The sequence below is a fragment of the Anarrhichthys ocellatus genome, unplaced genomic scaffold, assembly GCF_004355925.1.
Source record: "Anarrhichthys ocellatus isolate YVR2014 unplaced genomic scaffold, GSC_Weel_1.0 scaffold407, whole genome shotgun sequence".
Classification (NCBI taxonomy): domain Eukaryota; kingdom Metazoa; phylum Chordata; class Actinopteri; order Perciformes; family Anarhichadidae; genus Anarrhichthys; species Anarrhichthys ocellatus.
The window spans coordinates 7,010-20,460 of record NW_022280381.1 but is presented as its reverse complement, the minus strand read 5'-3'; the positions used below and the strand labels follow the sequence as shown (position 1 = coordinate 20,460).

Genomic DNA, 13,451 nt, shown 5'->3' with positions numbered 1-13,451 from the left:
ATGTCCAGGTGTGTTCAGGTCTTTATGTCCAGGTGTGTTCCTGTCTTCATGTCCAGGTGTGTTCAGGTCTTTGTGTCCAGGTGTGTTCCTGTCTTTATGTCCAGGTGGATTGTCTTTATCTACAGGTGTGTTCGGTCTTTATGTCCAGGTGTGTTTTGTCTTTATTTACAGGTGTGCATGTCATTCATGCTCTCGCAGCGCCTGCAGTGGACGTAGCAGCACCAGACGAACTTGCACTCGCAGCGTTGGACGTGTCTCACCAGGTGAGTGTTGTATCCTCGGCCGCAGCACAGCAGGACGCAGCTATCGGAGCCGGCGGACGTCCGGTTGCAGTGGCGTCCTCTGGTGCCGGCGACGCCCCGCCGCCGGTCTGCCAGGCAGTAGTTCGGAGACTTGTTGAAGAAGATGAGCTGGTGAGTGTCAACGGGGAGGCGTCGCTGATCCTTCCTCCTCACCTTCCTCCTCGACCGGTCCGACACCTGAACGCTGCGCTCGTACCGCTCCTTCAGGTACGCGCCGACGTGCTCGAAGGCCGCAACCGTCTTCCAACACGTCTTCACCGCACAAGATCCAGAGACGCCATGACAACGGCAGTGAGTTGCCATCGTTCTGACGATCGCCTGAAGGACACAGATAGGGTTTAATTTAACTTACCTTAACTTCAAGTTACGAGTCAAGACCATCAAGTTACGAGTCAAGACCATCAAGTTATGAGTCAAGACCAACAAGTTACGAGTCAATACCAACAATTTATGAGTCAATACCAACAAGTTACGAGTCAATACCATCAAGTTACGAGTCGTGACCAAGAAGTTACGAGTCAATACCAACAAGTTACGAGTCAAGACCATCAAGTTACGATTCAAGACCATCAAGTTACGAGTCAAGACCAACAAGTTACGAGTCATGACATCAAGTTACGAGTCAATACCAACAAGTCACGAGTCAAGACCAACAAGTTACGAGTCATGACATCAAGTTACGAGTCAATACCAACAAGTTACGAGTCAAGACCAACAAGTTACGAGTCAATACCAACAAGTTACGAGTCAATACCAACAATTTATGAGTCAATACCAACAAGTTACGAGTCAATACCATCAAGTTATGAGTCAATACCAACAAGTTACGAGTCAATACCAACAAGTTACGAGTCAATACCAAGAAGTTACGAGTCAAGACCAAGAAGTTACGAGTCAATACCATCAAGTTATGAGTCAATACCAACAAGTTACGAGTCATGACATCAAGTTATGAGTCAAGACCAACAAGTTATGAGTCAAGACTATCAAGTTACGAGTCAAGACCATCAAGTTACGATTCAAGACCATCAAGTGATGAGTCAATACCAACAAGTTACGAGTCAATACCGACAAGTTACGAGTCAATACCAACAACTTATGAGTCAATACCGACAAGTTACGAGTCAATACCAACAAGTTATGAGTCAATGCCAACAAGTTACGAGTCAATACCATCAAGTTACGAGTCAATACCAACAAGTTACGATTCAAGACCATCAAGTTATGAGTCAATACCAACAAGTTACAAGTCATGACCATCAAGTTATGAGTCAAGACCATCAAGTTACGAGTCAATACCAACAAGTTACGAGTCAAGACCAACAAGTTACGAGTCAAGACCAACAAGTTACGAGTCAAGACCAACAAGTTATGAGTCAATACCAACAAGTTCCAAGTCAAGTGTACTTGTGTAACTTACACCAGAAACAATATGTTTTGTGTCGTCCTCACCTGTCGTCCAGTCTCACTGTTGTGCTGGTTCATGGTGCTCAGTGTGTATCCTCCACTGGTCGTCGATGTGTTTTTGACTGTGTTGTCGATGAACTTATGGCTGAACCAGATCCCGTACTGGATGTGGTCCGAGCAGCCCCCCCAGTGCCATCCCTCCACCTGCGAGCCGCCGCCCTGCAACCGAGTGTCGCAACTGCACTCCGTCATGTTTCCCTGACTGCAGGAGCGCGTGACGCCGTGGACCAGCCCCGCCGCCATCATCGCGTAGATGAACGCTGTTTCTTTAGTTCCTACAGGACGGGAGAGAGGGGGTCAGTGTGACATCAGAGAGGGTCAGTGTGACATCAGAGAGGGTCAGTGTGACATCAGAGGGGGTCAGTGTGACATCAGAGAGGGTCAGTGTGACATCAGAGGGGGTCAGTGTGACATCAGAGGGGGTGGAAACCTCTTGTAGTGATCGAGTCTCTCCAGGTCAAACTGATCACTGAAGACAAACCAACAAGTTTCAAGTCTAGTTCCAGGTTCAGTTTGGAATAATTCAGTCCGGGTAATGAAGAGGAAATAGATAATTTGTTGAAAAGTCAGAATAAAAATATTAAAACACTCCAATACAACATGAAACATAAATAATATTCTTAAACTTCTCTCAGTGATTATACTTTCACTTACAAAACTGAATCCAAAACAATATTTCAAAGTAAAATACGTATTTTCTATTTGATTTAGTTGCTCTGATCTTCATAGAACTTAAAGTACTTTACCATTTGTTTAGTTTTTGTCCATCTCCGATGACGTCTCACATGCTTCTAATATTCTTATTATTATAATATAATATCTAAAACATGTGACGAGACTAAAATGTGATTGTGAGAAATCTTCCGTACATCTTTTAACATCAGTTATTGTCCATAAACACGACATTCTGTCACTCTCACTGGAGGTCTGAAGAAAATAAAGTAAAGTTGGTAAAATATGCTTCTGATTATATACAAGTTCAAGTTTATGTTTTTCTTTGTGCAGTCATGAGACAAACTTGGTCCTCCACATCTGAACTCTGTTGAACATTTGGATCTTTGTGTTTAGTCTCAACTTATTCTGTTCGTCTTGGATTCAAATGTTCTGAACTTACAGCTGAGTGCGTACTTTTGTGAACATTAAGACTAGTTTCTGGTTCATACTTACTCATTTCTGATGCATACTAACTAGTTTCATATGCATACCAACAAGTTTATGTGCATACTATCTAGTTTGTGATGCATAATAACTAGTTTGTGATGCATACTATCTAGTTTGTGATGCATACTATCTAGTTTGTGATGCATACTAACTAGTTTGTGATGCATACTATCTAGTTTGTGATGCATACTATCTAGTTTGTGATGCATACTATCTAGTTTGTGATGCATACTAACTAGTTTGTGATGCATACTAACTATTTTCTGGTTAGTATTAGAAGAACCCTGAAAGCTGAAGTTCCTCCACCAGCTTCACATGAAGCGTTGCATCATGGGTAACCGTCCTCACCGCTGGTTAGCTCGTGTCCGAACACAGACGCGTCCTCTGTGGTGGAGCAGTTCCACCTCTCGTGTCTGAACTGACTCTGACACTCGGAGACAGCGAGTCGAGCTCCGCTCCGGACGCCTGGCAGCAGGAACGGGTTCTTCCTGCACAAGTCCTTCTGTCTGGGGCTCAGAGGGAGGTCGGCACAGTCCTGGTCCTGGTCCTCAGGGGGTCCGGTAGGGGTCAAACCCAACCGCCTGCAGAACAACATGTTTACTGATCCGGTCTGCAGAGAACCAAGACCCCGTTCTGTTCACAAGGAGACGCGTCTGATAGAGATATGTGATTATAATAACTGAGATTTAGAGATTATCACAATAACTGATGTTTGGAGAAAACAACTCTGATACATTTCGTAATAAATGTAAATATTAAGAATAAAGATGCGTTAAATAATTTAGTGTAAACATGTTAAAGTGTTAATGTCAGAAACAACTAGACAGAAACAGGAGGTATAATTTATACAATATATATAATTAGTATATATATAATAATTACTATATATAATCAATTATAATAATATATAATAGTTGTATATATATATGTATTATATATATATAAACATAGTATATATATGTAAAACTCATCCACAGGCCTGAAATGAAGGATACTAGAATAATAAAGATAGCTCCAGAATATGAAGTTATTAATATCAGTTATTAAAGTGAACTGTTTTATTTCTGTAAATGTAACGAATCTGTTTCAGCTCAAATATTAAATATATTTAGATGAATGTCTTTATAAAGGAGGACGAGCTCTGAATTAAAGATCATAAATCTATATTAACGTCAAAGATTCAGCTCAAAGTCAATAAATAACAGAACGTTATTATGATTCGTTTAATTTAAATTATTAAAAAGTTCATCTTCAGATTTTAATCTGAAACAATTTGAAGACAATTTAACATCATGAGATAAAAACAAATCATATGAGAAACATAAAATCTCTATTCCAGATATTTAACCATCTAACCGTCTCACTGTCTCCTGCTCAGTGTTCACATGAAGATCTGTTGTATTTATGTATAAATTAGACTTTAAACTACTTTATTAATAACCGTCTATAACGAGGATTCTATGAATTTAAAAACGGGATTTGAATAATAATCTGAAGCGGTGAATTAAATTAAGAAATAATTGAATTAATACTTCAAGTTAAAATGAATTACAGAGTAAAACGCACGCGCTCAGCTCAGATCCACGAGCAGGCCGCTCAGATGCACGCGCACGATTCTGGTGTTAGTAGAAAAATAACTTTGTGATCTCTGAAGTCAAGCCGGATCAGATCCATGAACCGGATCAGATCCATGAACCGGATCAGATCTTGCGAGGCCTTAAACGGAGCGGGTCCCTCTCGGTCTCTGGTCTACTCACATCCAGGAGGCTCTGCAGCAGAGCGGACACACAGAGACCAGCAGCAGGGTCAGAGTGCACATGTGTCGGACTCCACAGCTCCGGGTCTCCATGACCTCTTCATCTACCTGCGCTCAGTCCGTCTCATACCAGAACCCGGTCCAGCAGCACGTGGGTCAGTCCGGGGCTCGGTTCATTAACGGGGATATGAAGCGTTGCAGACTGTCCAGGGTGAAGTGGACCCAGTCCGTCTCAGTCCGGGAGGATCCTCATTGGACCAGCAGGGGATTCATATTCAGAAGATGACGTCACAGCCGGACGCTAATTGGACGGACAGAAAGACCAGAGACACAAACAGCAGTCTGCTGGTCTTCACCCGGTCTCGTCTTTCAATGAGTTCGGTTCACGGGTTCGACTAAAGCAAGAAACAGGAGCAGCAGAGACTCACTTATGATTATTATACGAATATCTGCATTATCTCATTTGATCAACAAAGTGAATCAGCCATCAGGACGAACTGGTCTGTGGTGTAAACCTCAGTTTGTCTGATTCTCACATCGACACAAAACATATCAAATAATAAACTTCTTCATTAAACTGCTTCGTCAGTCAAGAAAGAACTTCAGTCACAATGAAAGAGAAGTTAATCAGATGAAAAGAGACGAAAGAATAAAAAGATATAAAAGATAAAGTGATGAAGACATAAAGAAATAAAAGAGAGAGAGTTCAAAGATAACAAGGACAGCAGTTGATAAAACGCAGTTTTATGATACTTATAACTTTAAAATGTATAAAAACACAATTTACACAGTTTTTTAAAAAGATGAATTTGTGAAAGTTTAAAGTAGAAAAAATATTTGAAAAGAGATACTTAAACATTCATGAAATACAATAAAGAGTTTTGTCAAAAATATAGTAAAATAAATCCTTTTGTTATTGATAAATTCTCATTTTCATATTTTAAAGATGAGAATCACAACATTCATATAAAGCATGTAAACATGTTTAGAGATAAAGGCACGATATACATCAGTAGAAAAATATAGAAACATAAGCAGAGAATCAATAAGACATTTCTTTGGTTCTGAATATTATCTGATATACAAAATAAAGTCAATAACTGAGGTTTATACATATAACTACATATGGAAGAGGCAGGAAAAGACAAAGTGATTAAATATGATATATATAAATATATATAAATATGAATCCTCTATAATATTACTAAGGATGTTCCTCTGACCGCAGATACAGAAAAACTGATCAGGTCAGCATCAGAGACTAGTTATTGTTTACTAAACCTAGTAAGTATGCATCAGAGACTAGTTATTGTTCACTAAACCTAGTAAGTATGCATCAGAGACTATAGTTATTGTTCACTAAACCTAGTAAGTATGCATCAGAGACTATAGTTATTGTGCACAAAAAGTAGTTAGTGTATCACAAACTAATATGTATGCATCACAAACTAATTAGTATGCATAATAAACTAGTTAGTATGCACAGCACACTAGTTAGTATGCATCACAGACGAGCTACAATGCATTAGAAATAGCTAGCAAGGATCAAAATCTACAAAGTAGGCACCAGTGGCTAGTTAGCATCCATAAGAACTAGTTAATATGCGTCAAAAACCAGAAACTACTCATATGAAACTAGTTAGTATGCATACTAACTAGTTTCTACACATAAGAAACTAGTTAGTATGCACCATAAATGTGTTTGTATGTATAAAGACAAGTACATCAGAAACTAGTTATTGTGTGTAAGATATAGCTAGTGCGCACTGAAACTAGCAAGTCAGCTTTAGAAACTAGTTAAATCCAGTTATTACTTTATTCTAATAGCAGCAGATCAGAAACCAGCTGATGCATTTGAAGCTAACTTGTGTGCATTAAGAACTAACAATTACTAAACGTTAGAGTAACAACAGAATCATTACAAAGCAGCTGAAACATCAGCATGAATGAAGAGAAATGTGTTCAGATGTTCCTTTTCACCTCGGACCATAACGTCTTTTTGTCACTTTAAGAACTCGTTGAAAATCACAAGATCATCAGTAAAGTACAAGTTCTCCTTCTATTCATCCTTCGGCAGAGCTCCATTGATCCTCCACACACACACACACACACACACACACACACACACACACACACACACACACACACACACACACACTCTCTCTCTCTCTCTCTCAGGTGTTCAGTTTCTGGTTTTGGAACACAGGCGACTCAGCAGGATCTCAGAGTACACCTGGTTCACTGGTCCTCTCACGTGATAGGATGAAGTTTTAGGCCACGCCTCCTGGTCCGTGTCTGGCACAACTGATTGGCTACCTAGTTCAGGTCCAGTTCCGGTTGTGTTGGCTGTGGACGTTGTGTCGTCTGAGAGCCCGGAGGACCAGAACTTCTCCACCTGTTACAGCAGAAGAAGAGTCAGATATTCTTTAACGAGGTTCATTGAGATTGAAGAGTTGTACTTTGATTCCTCTCATTATGTTTCTTATTTAAAGGATGAATAAACATTATTATCTGATATATCAAACTCTATCACCTCATGAAAGTGGCAGGCACATCGTCCCTGCAGGAACTCTTTGTACCGACCCATCGTGATGCTGAAGGTGTCAATCACCTCGTACCCATGATGCTTTGCTGCGGTGATGATGTTCTGGTTCTCTCTGTAGAGATCCTGGACCTCTTTCTGAAAGAACAGATCCATTTTAAGTCCTTCAGAGTACAGAAGAGCTTTTTTAAAAACGTGATGCCGGACAGGAAACGTGAACGTACCAGACTGAGAGACCGGATCCCGTCGACAGGAAGATGGAACCCCATCCCCAAAGATTTCACCAGCACCAGGACGTCACTGAGGGACTCTCTGAGGAGGAGGAGGTGGTGTCATAGAAACCACAATCCTGACTTTGATAGCCCCATAACTTTAGCCCCATAACTTTAGCCCCAGTGTCCCTGAGCAATACACTGAACCCCCGGCTCCCCGGGCGCCTATCATTGGCAGCCCACTGCTCCCTATATACAGGGATGGGTCAAATGCAGAAGGCAAATTTCGTGTATATGTATATGACAATAAAAACGGTTTCTTTCTTGGTTTCTTTAGCATCTGTACAGTCTACAGTACTGGACCAGTGGAGTTTCAGGGCTCCACCACACCCCGTAAAGGTCTAACAGGAGTTTTTACATGACAATCAGAACAGGAGTTCCACAGGGATCAGGTTTAGGTCCTCTGGTTTTGAGCTTCTGCGTGGATGTGAACCTGTACGCTGATGATAGTGTTGTTTACACATGAAACAAACAGCAAAGAAGGTCTGAAGAAAACGTGGTTCCTGGTTCATGATCCCAGGGTTCCCACTCTGTTCTGGAGCTCATCTTCAGTGATGATGTTGTTGGTAGAAAAGACACTAACATGTTCTCCTAAGTAGAAGTCTATGGCTAGAACTTATCTATGAAATTATCTCTTAAACTCATGTCGCAAATTTACAATAACACAATTTTTGGTGAAAATCTTCTTTTGCAAATAATCAGAAATAAAAGTACATTTTTAAATCGTACTTGAATGTAAGTTGTGACTGTTTTGGTTTCATTGGATGTGTCAGCTGCTCACCTGTTCAGCACCTCTCTGACTGTCCTCAGGTGATTGGTGTTGAGCCACTGGACTCCTCCCACCACCAGGACCGTCAGGTTAGAGTTCACCAGAGGTCGAGACCTTCAGGGAGAAAAGTCATCAGCAGGAGAACGTTGCATGTCCTCTGAGAACCTCTCCAGGTGTGTCCCCTCTCACCTGTCGATCAGCTGCAGCAGAGCCTGTCTGAAGTTGGGCCTCTGGTTCTTCTCCAACCAGAACTGAGGATAATACGAGTAGCTCACCAGAGTCTGGCCCCTGTTCAGGTTCCTGTAGACCAGCGTGTCGTGAGCCTTCCCCCAGTCCTCCAGACTGGAGTTCACCCGCTCCATCAGGAAGTACATCATCCCACGATTGGTTGAGTCGCCGATAAACAACACCTGAGGAGAGACGGGAGGATTCAGACTGCTGACCAGGTGTTGGACCACGTGTTGGATCAGGTGTTAGGCCACATAGTAGACCACATGTTGGACCACGTGTTGGACCACATGTTGAAGCAGATGTTCCAATCAATCAGTGTTTGGTCTGAGCTGAACTCACCTTCCTGTCCGTCAGACAGTCCTGCAGAAGGGGGCGGTCCACCAACGGGTGATAACAGCTGTCTGGTTGCCAAGCAACCTCCCTCCAATCACACGTCCTGTTGTCAGAACAGCTGAGACACGGAACCACCCACCGACCTGAGACAGACAGACAGGTGAGACAGAGACAGAGTTAAATCCATCCAGTGTAACAAAGAAGAATGTGAATGTGTCATTGTGTCTTCACAGGTGACAGGAAGTGACATCAGACCTGGTACGTGTCCTGAACTGCAGGTCTGAAGTGAACTCTGGGTCCTGATGAGAGGCTGGAGACCACAAGACCGACCAGGCTGGACCGGAAGACCACAATCCTGAAAGACACAGAGGACTCTTTAACATTATATACATATATATTAACAGGACATTTATACCATTTACTTATACTTATATACATATGTATACAAATATATATATATTTTCAGTCTCAATGTTTATTAAATGAAGCTGATTTCTTTGTTTTAACTTCTTTCTCTTCTTCTTCTTCTTCTTCTTCTCCTTCTTCTTCTCCTCTCCTTTAAATCAGGGGGCGGAGGGAGAGCTGATCGTTCATGTATGATAAGTTGATATTTTTCTGTTTGGATGAGTCGTTTTATTTTATTGATGTTTTGAATTGATGACGTGACAGTGATCTGGTGTCTCCTGGATCAATACAAGGAAACCTGTAAATCAAAGCATTCTTCTTCTTCTTCTCATTATTGACTTCTTTCTTCTTCTCTCCTTTAAATCAAAGAGTTCTTCTTCTTCTTCTCTCCTTTAAATCAAAGAGTTCTTCTTCTCTTGTTCCACAGATCTCTGGCCAGCATCCTCCTCTCCTGGTCAGAGGTCAGAGGTAAAGTAAACCAGGACACCTCAGCTCGGGGCCCCGTGGGAGCCGCCGGGTCTGGACCCGACTTCAGAGGGGCCGTCACACACACACACACTTCTTCTTCTGCAGGTTTCTTCATGGCGGCGTCACATTCTGCACGGCGGCGTCTCAGTTCACAACAAAGTGAGAGAAGAAAACTTAACAGGGATTTTCTTGTTCGTACCTGAGAGTCAGAGTCAGCTCTCAAACACCCGGGACGCTGCTCTGAGATCAGCACCGCTGGACCACCGCTGGACCACCGCTGGACCACCGCGGCACAACACAGAGCACCCACTGAGGACATTAAACGCACCGCCGCCGGCCTTCATCACACAGAGAGGACCTGAAGACCAGGACCGAGAGACCAAGACCTAGAGACCAAGACCTAGAGACCAAGACCTGAAGACCAAGACCTAGAGACCAAGACCGGGACCGAGATCAGGACCTAGAGACCAAGATCTAGAGACCAAGACCAAGACCTAGAGACATAGAGACCAAGACCTGAAGACCAACACCTAGAGACCAAGACCTAGAGACCAAGACCTAGAGACCAAGACCGAGATCTAGAGACTAAGACCAAGACCCAGAGACCAGGACCCAGAACTCAAGAACCAGAGACCAGGACCCAGAACTAAAGAACCAGAGACCAGGACCCAGAACTAAAGACCCAGAACTCAAGACCTCTTTGTGTGATGGATAAACGTGGTCATTGAATAGTGAACCCTGTTTATGTTTCAGAGGTTTGTTGTGAATCAAAACAAAGGAATAATCCAGAATGAAGTTTTTGTGATGAAATGACTTCAGATTTATATTTATAGTTTATTTCTGTTTTTCTCTCATTTAAATGTAACATTAATGTCTCAACGAGTCTTCACCTGCAGGTTAAAGAAATATGAATACAGTAAAATATGAATACAGTAAAATATGAATACAGTTAAATATGAATACAGTTAAAGATTAATACAGTAAAATATGAATACAGTTAAATATGAATACAGTTAAAGATTAATACAGTAAAATATGAATACAGTAAAATATGAATACAGTAAAATATGAATACAGTTAAAGATTAAAACAGTAAAATATGAATACAGTTAAATATGAATACTGTTAAAGATTAAAACAGTAAAATATGAATACAGTTAAATATGAATACAGTAAAATATGAATACAGTTAAATATGAATACAGTTAAATATTAAATATTAAATAATAAATAATAAAGATTAAAGATGACATTAAATAATAAAGACGATTAAAGAAGGGTTTGTTTACATTATATATATATATAAATTGATGTAACTTAATTTTCATTATTCTAGTTTTTGGAATGATTTCACTTTTATAATGAAGATTAATATTTAAGTTGTGTAGCAGAATAATAATGAGACTTTATTCTGAATAAACTGTTTTTATGATGAATAGATAAACATAAATATAAATGAATTTAAAGGTGAACTTTGTTTTATGAACATATTAAATAAACAAAATATTAAATATTGAGGTCAAAATGTTCATTTTGTTGTTTTAGGATCAGATTCATTTTGTTTAAATATTTACATTTACTTTAAATATATCAAGAGTAACTAATGCATTTTAAATTGTTATCTATTAATGATATATTTATTCATGAATATATAAATTATTCACAAAATAATGAGAGAAACAAACTTTGGTCAACAATAAAAACAACAGGAAGTATTTTGTAATTACAAACTTTAATTTAGAATAAATACATATTGAATTCATAAAATCCAGAAACATATTAATATTATTATTATTATTATTATTATGTAGAAGTGAAGGATGATCTGGAGTTTTTACTTTTTCTCTTTCTGAGAAACTCATTGATTTGTGTTTAATTTGAAAATGTCAGATATGAAGTTTATGGTGATGACGAATTCATCTATAATATAATATAATTACTATTATTAATAATAATAATGATAATAAATTTTATGTTAAATTATTGGAACAGATATAAAATGTGAACGTTGTAACGTTTCAAGTCAAACAGAAGAATGTCGTGTTGAATGTTAAACGTAGATCTGATGTCACTGAGTCAGTGAAGATAATCTGGATCAACACGTCAGATTATTATGAAACATAATGAAACATTCTACAGAACAACAACAACAAGGAATGACAAAGAAAATGTGACTGAAGAGTTTTATTTTGAAGGTGAGAGGATGATATCACCTGACATCACATCCTGCCCCGCCCACAGCCCAGCAGCCAATAGGAGAGCGGCTGACGTACCTGCACGAAGCCGCAGGTCACGTGATCCCCGAACATCGGCAGACTGGGCCGGCTCTCCCGGTAGACGCGGACGGTGTAGATCGTCATGACGACGGGCTCCGGCTCGCCGTCGTCGTCCGTCACCAGGATGCTGATCCGGCTGTTGCCGAGGCCGACCGGGTAGTTCGCCATCCTGGAGACGAAGAGAGACGTTTTATCTTCATCATCAACAACTTTGAGTCAGACGTAAAGAAATGAGACGAAGACGAAGAACCTGAACTCAATACTCTGAGCTGTGAGGTCAAGAGTCAGGAGTCAAGAGTCAAGAGTCAAGAGTCGGTGTTCAGGAGTCAGGAGTCAAGAGTCAGTGTTCAGGACTCAGGAGTCAAGAGTCAGTGTTCAAGAGTCAAGAGTCAGTGTTCAAGAGTCAAGAGTCAGTGTTCAAGAGTCAAGAGTCAGTGTTCAAGAGTCAGTGTTCAGGAGTCAAGAGTCAGTGTTCAAGAGTCAGTGTTCAAGAGTCAAGAGTCAGTGTTCAAGAGTCAAGAGTCAGTGTTCAAGAGTCAGTGTTCAGGAGTCAAGAGTCAAGAGTCAGTGTTCAAGAGTCAAGAGTCAGGAGTCAAAAGTCAAGAGTCAGTGTTCAGGAGTCAAGAGTCAGGAGTCAAGAGTCAGTGTTCAAGAGTCAAGAGTCAGTGTTCAGGAGTCAGTGTTCAGGAGTCAGTGTTCAGGAGTCAGTGTTCAGGAGTCAGGAGTCAGTGTTCAGGAGTCAGGAGTCCAGAGTCAAGAGTCAGTGTTCAGTAGTCAGGAGTCAGTGTTCAGGAGTCAGTGTTCAGGAGTCAGGAGTCAGTGTTCAGGAGTCAGGAGTCAGTGTTCAGGAGTCAGGAGTCCAGAGTCAGGAGTCAGTGTTCAGGAGTCAGTGTTCAGGAGTCAGGAGTGAGGAGTCGGTGTTCAGGAGTCTAGGGTCTGGAGTCAGGATCAGGGTCAGAGGTCCTGGTCTCACCTGGGTCCTCGGTGCTCGTCCAGGTGGACCCGACAGGCTGAGCTGACGGGCTGTGGGCGGATCCTAACCATCACCGTGTCAAAGGTCACCTCGGCCCGGTACTCCTTCACCCGGGGGCTGAAGGGGGGGGTCAGGGTGAGGGGGGGGTCGCTGTAGATCTGTCTGAGGAGGGGGTCCACACAGGGACCTGAATCACACAGAGACCTCACACTGTCAACATGGCCCCAAGGCATTATGGGAATGTAGTTCTTATAAAAGCTTCATATTATTCACTCTACCTTCAGACAAGTCTTGAGAAGAAGACAGAGCTGGCTCCTGATTGGTCCGTTCTTCTGACTCATCGGTTCTGCAGGAAACATCATCATCACCACCATCATCACCACCATCACCCTATTATCATCATCACCACCATCATCACCATCACCACCATCATCATCACCATCACTATTATCATCGTCATCACCACCATCACCAGCATCACCATCACCATCATCAT

The 13,451-nt window shown here is 41.3% G+C and overlaps 2 protein-coding genes across 2 annotated transcripts in view; both read right to left on the bottom strand.

The window, feature by feature from the left end:
* Positions 1–161: 161 nt before the first annotated feature.
* Positions 162–5,298, bottom strand: wnt16 (wingless-type MMTV integration site family, member 16). The gene is made up of 4 exons (XM_031879736.1): positions 4,688–5,298; positions 3,279–3,511; positions 1,755–2,044; positions 162–620 (listed from the first exon to the last, which is right to left on the bottom strand). Exons 1-4 carry the CDS (start codon positions 4,777–4,779, stop codon positions 162–164), a joined length of 1,074 nt encoding a protein of 357 aa, XP_031735596.1. The 5' UTR covers positions 4,780–5,298.
* A 265-nt stretch (positions 5,299–5,563) lies between these two features.
* The window catches only part of cped1 (cadherin-like and PC-esterase domain containing 1), a gene marked incomplete at its 5' end in the record, with an annotated part of 13,821 nt that continues 5,933 nt past the window's right edge, over positions 5,564–13,451 (bottom strand). Inside the window, 10 exons of the mRNA XM_031879735.1 lie at positions 5,564–7,081; positions 7,220–7,366; positions 7,453–7,540; positions 8,282–8,383; positions 8,459–8,679; positions 8,840–8,976; positions 9,089–9,188; positions 11,980–12,151; positions 12,956–13,142; positions 13,234–13,301. Of these exons, the coding sequence (XP_031735595.1) occupies positions 6,869–7,081; positions 7,220–7,366; positions 7,453–7,540; positions 8,282–8,383; positions 8,459–8,679; positions 8,840–8,976; positions 9,089–9,188; positions 11,980–12,151; positions 12,956–13,142; positions 13,234–13,301 (1,435 nt within the window). The remainder of the gene's footprint in view (positions 7,082–7,219; positions 7,367–7,452; positions 7,541–8,281; positions 8,384–8,458; positions 8,680–8,839; positions 8,977–9,088; positions 9,189–11,979; positions 12,152–12,955; positions 13,143–13,233; positions 13,302–13,451) is intronic.